At 46.6% G+C, this 12,543-nt stretch overlaps 1 protein-coding gene across 5 annotated transcripts in view; it reads left to right on the forward strand.

The window, feature by feature from the left end:
• PIGN (phosphatidylinositol glycan anchor biosynthesis class N) overlaps positions 1 to 12,543 on the forward strand; it is a 152,897-nt gene that overhangs the window by 97,086 nt on the left and 43,268 nt on the right. For all 5 annotated transcript variants that reach the window (XR_008444008.1, XR_008444007.1, XM_054020086.1 and 2 more), the window contains one exon: positions 1,969 to 2,080. Coding sequence is in view for 3 of the 5 variants with exons in the window: in XM_054020086.1 (XP_053876061.1) it covers positions 1,969 to 2,080 (112 nt within the window). In the remaining 2 variants the exon portion in view is untranslated. The remainder of the gene's footprint in view (positions 1 to 1,968; positions 2,081 to 12,543) is intronic.

The following is a 12,543-nucleotide window of genomic DNA, read 5'->3' on the forward strand; positions in this document are numbered from 1 at the left end:
GGGATGTACATCCAGTTTGAGCCTCTATTATGATGATTTTAAAAAGTTTCCATTCAACTTGCAGGCATTTCACTCTTATGACTGTTCCTTTTAATTTCTATTTAACTAGCCTCCTCATTTTTGTGTCATTCCCCTCTTGGAAGTTAAAAACTACTGTGGTGCATTTCTTTGGTATTTTGCCCCTTACAAGGGTGTTAAACTTAGTCATAAATTTAGTTAAGTGGAGAACTTCGGTTGTCACTGTTGTCAGTCAGGCTCTTTTAATTTTCATTCATTTTTATAACAGTACAGTAACTCCTCACTTAACGTTGTAGTTATGTTCCTAAAAAATGTGACTTTAAGTGAAACGATGTTAAGAGAATCCAGTTTCCCCATAAGAATGAATGTACATGGTGGGGGAGAGGGGTGTTAGGGTCCAGGGAAATTTTTTTTTGCCATACAGTACAGTACCATAGTTGGGAGGTGCCCCGCCTTACCCCACACAGGCACAGCCCACTGGCACTGGAGACAATGAGGCAGGCAAGGAGGCTGAAGATGCTGTAGGCTAAGTCTAAGCACGTTGCACAGCTGCAGCGGCAGCTTCCCCTACTCTGCAGGCACCAGGGGCGGGGGGGGCTCAACCTTCGTCCCGCCCTCGCCACCCCTTTCCCCAACCCCCCACCCTTAACCCGCCTCTTCTTCCCACCCCCCAACCTTCCCCTTTACTCCGCACGCCGTGTCCCTTGCTCCTCCCCCCTCCCTCCCCTGCCTCCTGCCCGCAGCAATCAGCTGGCTTGCAGCGTTCAGGAGGGAGGGGGGAGGAGCGAGGACTCGGCACAGGCTCCCTCTCCCTCCCCTGCCTCCTGAACTGCGCAAGCCAGCTGATTGCCATGGGCAGGAGGGAAAGGAGGGAGGGGGGAGCCTGTGCGCCGAATCCTCATTCCTCCTCCCTCCCTCCTGCCCCCGAACATCGCAAGCCAGCTGATTGCCGCGGGCAGGAGGGAAGGAGGAGGAGCGAGACGCTGCACACCTCCCCCCACCCTCCCCTGCCTCCTGCCCACTGCAATCAGCTGGTTTGTGGCATTTGGGAAGCAGGGGAGGGAGGGGGAGCCTGCGTGCCGAGTCCTTGCTCCTTCCCCCCCCTCCCTCCTGAACACCACAAGCCAGCTGATTGCCGTGGGCAGGAGGCGGGAGGAGGACGGGGAAGGCGCTGATCCGCGGGGTCTGCCGGCGGGTGGGAGGCGCTGTGGGGGGAGGGTGTAGGGAAGCTGATGGGGGGGCTGCCAGCTGTGGACAAAGCAGGCAGCCAAACAACATTATTAGTGAAGCATTGCACAACTTTAAATGGAACATGTTCTGTAATTGAGCAGGGACGTAAGATTAAAACAATGTTAAGCAAGAGGACGTTAAGTGGGGAGTTAATGGAAAATAAAACAAAACTTAGATTATTCTATTCAAGTGAGTTGAAACCATCTTTTAAGAAAAAAGAAATTATCATATGATGAATAGTGACATTCTTTCTATCAGAATCAGACTGTTGTACTACCACTAATATATATTATCATTTAAATGCAATTTCTTAATGTGACCCAAAAAACCTTGAAGCAAATTACTTTAAATCACAGATTTTTGTAATTCAACTCATAGACTTGCAAAGAAAGTAATTCAAAGAAAGCAAAGAATGATGGGTGTTATGTTAACATGATGAACAAGACACATAAACAAAACAAAGACCTAGGATAGAGAAAAAAGAAGGCCACAGTGAAAGTTTATGGATGACAAGCCTTCAAAAAACATCTGTCACATCATTAATTTTAACCCCTTGGTCTGGTTTCCCAAAGATGGGTTGTAGATGCTTTCTGAATGTTTCTAGCTGTAATTTTGTAAGATGACTAGTTTCATTCCTGTGAGAAAAATCCTATGGGAAAATCATTCTTATGAGAATTTTATAAAGAGGGAAATTTTAATAATTGTTTGTTTATTTAACAGAACAGTAGCAGGTTTGGTGATTCTCCTGATCTCTTCCTTCTTCCTGGCATGTCTTTGTAAAAGCAAAAATAAATATGTGCCTAAGAAAGATCTGACAATACTCCTTTTTCAGGTTAGTTGCTAATTTTCAATACATTTGAATGTTGCAAAATAATTTTTATATGTATATTTGTATGTACTGTCTAAGGACCCAGTCCTGCAAACTCTATCAGGAAGTTCTGTTTATTATCAGGAGTTGTCCAATTGACTACTTTTTTAATGAAACTATACTCATAGTAATAAGCACTTTTAAATGTGGTAATATTTGCAGTATCAGATATTCATTCTCTGTGTGTTTGTATTGATGCATATGTATAGATACGTGTGTACGTACACACATGCACACACATTTACATATGTTTATATGCCTTCCTCTTCAAGGTCAATGTCTTACCTTCAATCCACATGTGTAACTTCCAGTGACGTTTGTGTAAACTGCATTCGCTGATTCAAGGACACAGTATGGTCCTAAGAGTTTGTCTTTTCGATTTCTGGCTTGAACTTGAAGAATAACATGAATCTGTAATCTAGTTCTTTTCTGCTGGTTAAATCCATTTCTTTTATCATGGCAAAGTTGAGAATTATGTATGGCTTTCTGAAATTGGTGGGTATTTTTTTCACAATATATGTTGCGACAAAGTTCCCCCTCTATCTTGGTGGGTCCTGCGCTTATTGGCAGATTTTCTTGCCACATAGATTCACCATGTGGGTTGGGGAATAGCCCAGAGACCTTCCCCTCTGGAAGAACCCAAGGTCCAAGTCAATTGGGAGGTTTGGGGGGAACCCGGGCCCGCCCTCTACTCTGGGTTCCAGCCCAGGGCCCTGTGGACTGCAGCTGTCTATAGTGCCTCCTGTAACAGCTGCATGACAGCTACAACTCCCTGGGCTACTTCCCCATGGCCTCCTCCAAACACCTTCCTTATTCTCACCACAGGACCTTCCTCCTGGTGTCTGATAACGCTTGTGCTCCTCAGTCCTCCAGCAGCACACCCTCTCACTCTCAGCTCCTTGCGCCTCTTGCTCCCAGCTCCTCACACTTGCACCACAAACTGAAGTGAGTTCCTTTTAAAACCCAGGTGCCTTGATTAGCCTGCCTTAATTGATTCTAGCAGCTTCTTCTTAATTGGCTCCAGGTGTCCTAATTAGCCTGCCTGCCTTAACTGGTTCTAGCAGGTTCCTGATTACTCTAGTGCAGCCCCTTCTCTGGTCACTCAGGGAACAGAAAACTACTCATCCAGTGACCAGTATATTTGCCCTTTACCAGACTCCTGTACCCCACTGGTCTGGGTCTGTCACATATCCCTCCCCCCGCTCAACGCCAAGGGGTTGGGCAGCTTGGGACGCCAGTGCACACGTGACAAGCCATCGGCGTTGCCATGACGGCTCCCTGCTCTGTGTTGCACAGGGAACTGGAAAGGTTGGAGGGATAAGAACCATCTGGTCACCCTTGTGTTCTTCTCCTTGTTCCGCTGCATCCATTGAAGAGGGGCATGGTCGGTCACGAGGACAAATCTGCGCCCGAGCAGGTAGTAGCGCAATGTTTCCATGGCCCATTTTACAGCAAGGCATTCTCTTTCCACCACTGCATATTTTTGTTCCCTTGGAAGGAGTTTCTGACTGAGGTATAGAATTGGGTGTTCCTCCTCCCTGACCATCTGTGATAGAACGGCCCCCAACCCTACTTCCGATGCCTCCGTCTGCAGGATAAACTCCTTGGTGAAATCAGGGGCTATCAGTACGGGGTTACTGCAGAGGGCAGTCCGTAGGTCTGTGAATGCTTCCTCTGCTGCATCAGACTATCTCACCAGATCAGGTCCATGGGCTTTCACTAGGTCTGTCAGGGGGCTTGCCCTTGTGGCAAAGTGGGGGATAAATCGTCAGTAATACCCCACCACACCTAGGAATGCCCGGACTTGTTTCTTGCGACTTGGTCGGGGCCAATTTTGGATGGCCTCTAACTTGTTCACTTGGGGTTTTACCAAACCTTTTCCCACAATGTAAAAGCCAAGATATTTGGCCTCTGTAAACCCAACAGCACACTTGGCAGGGTTTGCTGTAAGGCCAGCTCGCCTGAAGGTATCAAGGACTGCCTCCACCTTCTCCAGGTGAGTTTCCCAGTCTGGGGTATGAATGACCATATCGTCCAAGTAGGCAGCAGCATAACAGTTATGCGGGTGTAATAGCATGTCCATGAGGCACTGGAAGGTAGCTGGGGCCCGATGTAGTCCAAAAGGGAGGACAGTTTATTGAAAAAGACCCTCTGGTGTAGAGAACGCAGTCTTTTCCTTTGCGTCTTCTGCAAGGGGAATCTGCCAGTATCCCTTTGTCAAGTCTAGGGTAGTCAAGTATCGGGCATTACCCAGATGGTGCACTAGCTCATCTATGCGAGGTATGGGGTACGCATCGAACTTGGATACTTCGTTTAGTTGCCGGACGTCGTTGCAAAATCTTCTGGTGCCATCAGGTTTGGGCACCAGCACGATTGGGCTGGACCACTGACTGTGGGATTCTTCGATGATCCCCAACTCCAGTATTATTTTTTACTTCTGCTTTTATTTGCTCCCTTTTTGCCGCTGGCACTGATAGGGCCTCATTGTTACTCTGGCCCCAGGGTTTGTGACGATGTGGTGATATGTCTCGGTTGTTCGACCCGGTTTTGTCAAGAACACATCTTGGTTCCGGAAGATCATCTCAGACACCTCATTCTTCTGGTCTGGTGTTAAATCGGGAGACACTCTCACCTGTTTGGAAGGCTTGTTTTCCTGGGTTAGGTCTTTTTGGACCGTTGTGCATGCCTCTTGTGCATGCCAGGGTTTCAGAAGGTTAATGTGATAAATCTGTTCTTGTTTTCTGCGCCCTGGCTGCCGCACCTTGTAGGTTACTTCCCCCCATGGGTTCAACCACCTCATAGGGCCCCTGCCATTAGTCCAGAAGCTTGCTTTCTGCCGTGGGTCCAACACCATAACCCGATCCCCTGGTTGGAACTGTTGCACTTTTGCCTGGCGATTGTAATGGGTTCGCTGGGCCTCCTGTGCCTTCTCCAAATGTTCCAGTACAATAGGGGTAACCCGGGCTATCCAGTCTCGCATCTGCATTACATGCTCTATTATATTTCTCCCCTCATTGGGTTCCTCTTCCCAGATCTCTTTGGCGATATCTAGTATGCCATGGGGGTGACGCCTGTATAATAACTTGAAGGGGGAAAACCCAGTTGAGGCCTGAGGTACCTCCCAGATAGCGAACATAAGGTAGGGTAGTAGGGTGTCCCAATCCTTCCCGTCCCGACTTACCACCTTCCTTATCATAGCCTTGAGGGTTCAGTTAAACCTTTCTACCAACCCATCAGTCTGCGGATGGTAGACCGAAGTTCTCAGGGTATGTATATGGAGCAGCGTACAGAGGTCCTTCATTAGCTTCAACATAAATGGGGTTCCTTGGTCAGTTAATATCTCCTTCTGTAGCCCCATTCGGGCAAAGATCCCCACCAGCTCTTTGGCTATAGTTTTAGAGGCCGTGTTCCACAGGGGGATGGCTTCTGGGTAGCGAGTAGCATAGTCCAAAACAAGAAGTATATATTGGTGGCCCTGAGCAGTCTTCTCCAGGGGTCCCACTCGGTCCATGGCTATTCGCTCGAAGGGGACCTCTATGATGGGAAGGGGTACTAAAGGTGCCCTCAAGTGGGGACGGGGCCTGTGCAGCTGACATTCCGGGCAGGAGGCACAGTACCTCCGCACTTCTTGTACTCCGGGCCAGAAGAACCGTCGTAGGACTGGTGCCAGGGTCTTCTCTACCCCAAAATGCCCCCCAAAAAGATGACTATGAGCGAGACTTAATACAGCGTTCTGGTGTTTTTGAGGTACTAGGACCTGCTGTATCTTCTGCCCCTGTACTGGTGAAACCCAGTATAAGAGATCCTTCTTCATTATGAAGTAGGGTCCTGGTCCTTGGGTTTTCCCTTCCACGGGGACTCCATCTATTTCAGTCACCTCCTTCCTAATGTTGTCATACTTTGGGTATTCTGCCTGGTCCCATCCAAAATTTCCTCTCCCGGGGCTAATCTGCCCAAGATGTAGGGGCCCAGTCTCTGTTGCCTCTACTGGTTCAGAAGCATTAGGGCAGGGGTCAGACTCAGGTGCTTCTCCCTCTTGCGTGGCCTCCTTTTCAGCTGCGCGGGTCCGCCTACCTACAAGAGCGACCCTCTGGCTTTGGGTCAGTATTCGGGTTCCCAAGGCCTTAGCTGCCCTTCTTTCCCTTTTTGTCTTTCTACCCTGTCTGGGAGTGGAGAACAAATCTGGGGATATTTCAGAGAAGATTGGAGGTTGACAGTCTGCTGTGAATGCCTCACCAATTTTAGGGTCCCCATCTTTCTCCAATCCCCCTACTGGGAGTAAGTTTCCAAACCCTGGGAAGTCCCTCCCTATGAGCACCGGGTATGGGAGTTTAGGGACTACATTTGCTGCTACCTCAGTAGTGTTCCCTGGGATCTCGATTTTTACTGGGATGGTGGGGTAGTAACTAACTGTCCCATGGACACATGTTATCCCCGTATGTTTAGCCTGTAGCAGCTGACTACGCTTCACGAGCTTCCCTGAGATAAGCATGATAGCACTCCCCGAATCAACCAGTGCCGTGATCCCTACCCCATTTAGTTTCACTAGTCTGGTATACATATGTGGGGTTAGCGAGACCCCCACAAGGTGGATTAGGGAGCATGGATCTGCCCAGTTCCCCAGGTTACACTGCATAGGCTCCTCAGCATTGGGACACTGTGCAGCTATGTGTCCCCACTCCCCACAGGCATAACATCTGTATGGAGCTTTAGGCGTTCCCTGGTCTCTTGGTTTGGGCAGTCTAACATCACGATCCTCTTCTCCCTCAGTGCTCCGACTCTTTGTGGCCTCTGATGGGCCTTCAGCCTCTCTTTTTCCACCTGGGCTCTCCTGGTGTCCCAGTCACCCGAACTTTAGGGCTTGGTGCTGCTAGTTTAACCCGGGGTGCCTCTTCCTTAACTGGTCGGGTCAGCTCCCTTGCTGTCCTTCGCCTCTCTACCAGGGCGACAATCTCGTCATAGGTGGAGGGTTCATTCTGGCTTACCCAAGCACGAAGGGCTGGTGGTAGTCCCCTCATGTATCGGTCGATGATCAGAACCGCTAGTATCTCTTCCAGACTCTGGGACTCTGTTTGCAACCACTTTCGTGCGAGATGGATGAGGTCATACAATTGGGACTGCGGGGTTTTGTCTTCCTGGTACCTCCAACCGTGATACTGCTGGGCCCGCACTGCTGTCATTAACCCAGATCTGGCCAGGATCTCTGCTTTCAGCTGGGGGTAGTCTGCCGCAGCCTCTTCAGGCAGATCATGGTAGGCTTTCTGGGCCTCCCGACACAGGAATGGGGCAAGGATGCCAGACCACTGATCTCAAAGGCCAGAAGGTATGCCTCTACATCATCCTCCCGTGTCATTTTCTGCAGCCAATGACTGGCCCGTATGAGCCGCGTCCCATCATGGCCGTGATTCAGCTCTGTACGGGACTTTACCTGGTTTACCAGTTCCCGCAACATAGCTCGGTCTTGAGCAGCCTGGTCCATCAGCAGGCGATTAGTCTCTTGCTGCAGCCACACTGCCTCCTGTTGGGCGGCTGCCTGGATACGGGTAGCCTCCTGCTGGGCCGCCGTAGCTTGTATCAGTGCCCGCACTACGTCATCCATTGTGGTGAAAAAAAATAAACCCTCTCCCTTTTTTTGTTTGTTTTTTGTTGGTTTTTTTTTTTTAAATCATCCTCCTTCTTCTGCCGCGCTGTGCACCCCAAGATCCCATTTCTGACACTAGTGTGACAAAGTTCCTCCTCTATCTTGGTGGGTCCTGCGCTTATTGGCAGATTTTCTTGCCGCAGAGATTCACCATGTGGGTTGGGGAACAGCCCAGAGACCTTCCCCTCTGGAAGAACCCACAGTCCAGGTCAATTGGGAGGTTTGGGGGGAACCCAGGCCTGCCCTCTACTCCGGATTCCAGCCCAGGGCCCTGTGGACTGCAGCTGTCTATAGTGTCTCCTGTAACAGCTGCATGACAGCTACAACTCCCTGGGCTACTTCCCCATGGCCTCCTCCAAACACCTTCCTTATTCTCACCACAGGACCTTCCTCCTGGTGTCTGATAACGCTTGTGCTCCTCAGTCCTCCAGCAGCACATCCTCTCACTCTCAGCTTCTTGCACCTCTTGCTCCCAGCTCCTCACAAACTGAAGTGAGCTCCTTTTTAAAACCCAGGTGCCTTGATTAGCCTGCCTTAATTGATTCTAGCAGATTCTTAATTGGCTCCAGGTGTCCTAATTAGCCTGCCTGCCTTAACTGGTTCTGGCAGATTCCCGATTACTCTAGTGCAGCCCCTTCTCTGGTCAATCAGGGAACAGAAAACTTCTCAGCCAGTGACCAGTATATTTGCCCTTTACCAGACTCCTGTACCTCACTGATCTGGGTCTGTCACAATGTTTAATTATAAATTACAGGAAGGATTTTGAAAGTTTGCACATCTGTTGTCTTCATTTTTAAACCTATTACACTGGTCTACAATTTTTGAGAAGTCGTCTGCTTCAGAGATAAAATGTGCTATTTATTATGTATTTTGATGTGCTCAATTCAAATATGACAGTTAAAACAACTGATTGGCTACTGTTTCTAAGATATTTTAAGTTTTTACATTTTATGTCTATGTATATTGTAAAAAGAACAGGAGTACTTGTGGCACCTTAGAGACTAACAAATTTATTAGAGCATAAGCTTTCGTGGACTACAGCCCACTTCTTCGGATGCATATAGAATGGAACATATATTGAGGAGATATATATACATATATGTGTATATATATCTCCTCAATATATGTTCCATTCTATATGCATCCGAAGAAGTGGGCTGTAGTGTATATATATCTCCTCAATATATATTCCATTCTATATGCATCCGAAGAAGTGGGCTGTAGTCCACGAAAGCTTATGCTCTAATAAATTTGTTAGTCTCTAAGGTGCCACAAGTACTCCTGTTCTTTTTGCGGATACAGACTAACACGGCTGCTACTCTGAAACCTATGTATATTGTGTAGATAGTAGAGTTTTAATCATAAATTGTAAACCTAGGTCTTTTCATGTGTTTATGGTTGCTTTATATGATAATATTTCACCTGTCCTGTTTATGTAACACTTTAAAAATCAGCAAAAGGGTTATATAAATAAAATGTATTATGAAACAAAAGGCAAAAAACTTTTCTGTACATAGTTTAGTCCTATTTAGTGTCTACTTGGCGCTTCTTGGCTTGTCTCTTGTATTCATTAAATGGAACATCTCTTGTCACTGTCCCGCAATAGTCTGCAAGCATTGATGGGCTCCATTTGCCCTGATAGCGTTTCTCCATTGTTGCAATGTCCTGGTGAAATCGCTCGCGTGCTCGTCGCTCACTGCTCCGCAGTTCGGTGGAAAAAAAATCTAGATGAGAGTGCAAAAAATGTATCTTTAGTGACATGTTGCAACCAAGGCTTTTGTATGCCTTGAGGAGGTTTTCCACCAACAACCTGTAGTTGTCTGCCTTGTTGTTTCCGAGAAAATTTATTGCCACTAACTGGAAGGCTTTCCATGCCGTCTTTTCCTTGCCACGCAGTGCATGGTCAAATGCATCATCTCGAAGAAGTTCACGAATCTGAGGACCAACAAAGACACCTTCCTTTATCCTAGCTTCACTTAACCTTGGAAATTTTCCACGGAAGTACTTGAAAGCTGCTTGTGTTTTGTCAATGGCCTTGACAAAGTTCTTCATCAGACCCAGCTTGATGTGTAAGGGTGGTAACAAAATCTTCCTTGATTCAACAAGTGGTGGATGCTGAACACTTTTCCTCCCAGGCTCCAATGACTGTCGGAGTGGCCAATCTTTCTTGATGTAGTGGGAATCTCTTGCACGACTATCCCATTCGCAGAGAAAACAGCAGTACTTTGTGTATCCAGTCTGCAGACCAAGCAAGAGAGCAACAACCTTCAAATCGCCACAAAGCTGCCACTGATGTTGGTCATAGTTTATGCACCTCAAAAGTTGTTTCATGTTGTCATAGGTTTCCTTCATATGGACTGCATGACCAACTGGAATTGATGGCAAAACATTGCCATTATGCAGTAAAACAGTTTTAAGACTCGTCTTCGATGAATCAATGAACAGTCTCCATTCATCTGGATCGTGAACAATGTTGAGGGCTGCCATCACACCATCGATGTTGTTGCAGGCTACAAGATCACCTTCCATGAAGAAGAATGGGACAAGATCCTTTTGACGGTCACAGAACATGGAAACCCTAACATCACCTGCCAGGAGATTCCACTGCTGTAGTCTGGAGCCCAACAGCTCTGCCTTACTCTTGAGTAGTTCCAAATCCCTGACAAGGTCATTCAGTTCACCTTGTGTTATGAGGTGTGGTTCAGGGGAGGAGGATGGGAGAAAATGTGGGTCCTGTGACATTGATGGTTCAGGACCAGAAGTTTCATCCTCTTTGTCTTCCTCGTCTGACTCAAGTGAGAATGATTCTGGTGCATCAGGAACCGGCAGTCCTTCTCCGTGGGGTACTGGGCTTATAGCTGATGGAGTGTTTGGATAATGCACAGTCCACTTTTTCTTCTTTGACACACCTTTCCTAACTGGCAGCACCATGCAGAAGTAACAATTGCTGGTATGATCTGTTGGCTCTCTCCAAATCATTGGCACTGCAAAAGGCATAGATTTCCTTTTCCTGTTCAACCACTGGCGAAGATTTGTTGCACAAGTGTTGCAGCATATGTGTGGGGCCCACCTCTTGTCCTGCTCTCCAATTTTGCAGCCAAAATAAAGGTGATAGGCTCTCTTAACCATAGTGGTTATACTGCTCTTTTGTGATGCAAAAGTCACTTCACCACAAACATAGCAGAAGTTATCTGCACTGCTCACACAAGTACGAGGCGTCTCTGCTCACTTTGGATAAACAGAAATGTGTTCCTTTGCAAAATCAAACACTGACAAATAAGAGAGCACGAAACTGTATGATTTCTAGAGCTGATATAGGGCAATTTGTTCAGCAGAGTGATGTAAGCTTCGTTATGATGGAATCATCCATGACTTCTAGGAATAACATGATGCAATTCATATCATGTATGACGCAATACCAGCTTCAGATTGCATCGTTCATTGTTTTGCCTAAAAAGCAAGTACTGTCCAAACCCAATCATAGATTTATTCATAGATCCAGTCAAAGATGTATTTTAGTCATTTCTGGTTTAAATTGACATCCTTTCCCTTTATAACTCACTTATCCTCCGCCATTGCCAAGTCAAGGGTCGTATATACTGACCCAATAGCATATCTTGAAAACTAGAGCCAATCAACAATTTTAAGCATCATTTTCATTCTCAGTGACCCAGAATTAATAAAGTTTGACTACATTTATTTCAGAAGCATTTTGGCAATAGAGCAGTGTTACAGCATTTGTCCCCCACCCCACCCCCGACTTAAGTTCTGATAGTTTTTTTTTTTAAGCCTTATGAATGATTTTAAGTTGTTGAAATTTCTTACTGACCTAAACAATGCATTTAGTACATCATGGAGTAAAGCTTGAAGACTGAACAGTACAGATTAGAAAACACCAAAAAATCAGGTGCCTAAAATGCCTCTTTAAAATATGTGTGTATGTGCACAAAGGTAACATTTTTTGCCTCTTTGGCTCAATGCCATGAAAAGAAGTGTGTGAATTTCCAGGGCTACTTTTTTTTGCTCCACATTTAAACATTTAAAATTCTCATAACTGTCATTTGGCAGGCAGTGGCTCTCTCAGTTGCATGTCTCAAAACAAGTGCTGTAGTACCCCAGGTCCCTTGAAACGCAGCCTTATAGGGTAGTTCATTAGGGCTAGTGGAGGATCCCATGGAAACGGTCCTGGAGGTAGAAGGGAAAGAAAATGCCAGACCACTCGTGAATCAGATAAGAGAATTCAGGAAATTCTACCCACTCTCAGAACACTTGATTGCATCAGCAACTTTTCTCTGGTTATTCAGTGAAGACCTTCAGGAGCTCCCCAAATCACCCTTTGAGTAATGGTTCCTTTCTTTCATTGATAACTAATCAGTAGTCTCCATTAATCTTATTTCAAAAGTCTCCCCAGTGTCTCTCCAAAGGCAGGAGGGACCCAGACCATGGTTCTCATCCCTTCATTCTTCCTCAGAGTGTGAGAAAGGAGAGATCAATTCAGACTTGGATTTGGAAAAGCAGATTACAGAGGCCTTGCACAGACTTTCACAAATGCATCTTTCTTCATTGTTAAAAATGTATTAGTTGCTATCAAACTGTAGGCGCTCAAAAGGAAAAAGGATTTCAGAAGACTGCTGGTGTTCCTGAAAGATGAGAAACAGCTTTACCTGTTCATCCCTCTGAACAGAAGCTTGAAGACACACCTCTGTCACTCTGGGCTCCAAAGTCCTTCTTCCTATATCCTCTCCAAACTGTACAAGCCCAATAGTAGCTTCCAACTTCTTGTCTA

This window comes from Malaclemys terrapin, chromosome 2 (genome assembly GCF_027887155.1).
Source record: "Malaclemys terrapin pileata isolate rMalTer1 chromosome 2, rMalTer1.hap1, whole genome shotgun sequence".
Lineage (NCBI taxonomy): Eukaryota > Metazoa > Chordata > Testudines > Emydidae > Malaclemys > Malaclemys terrapin.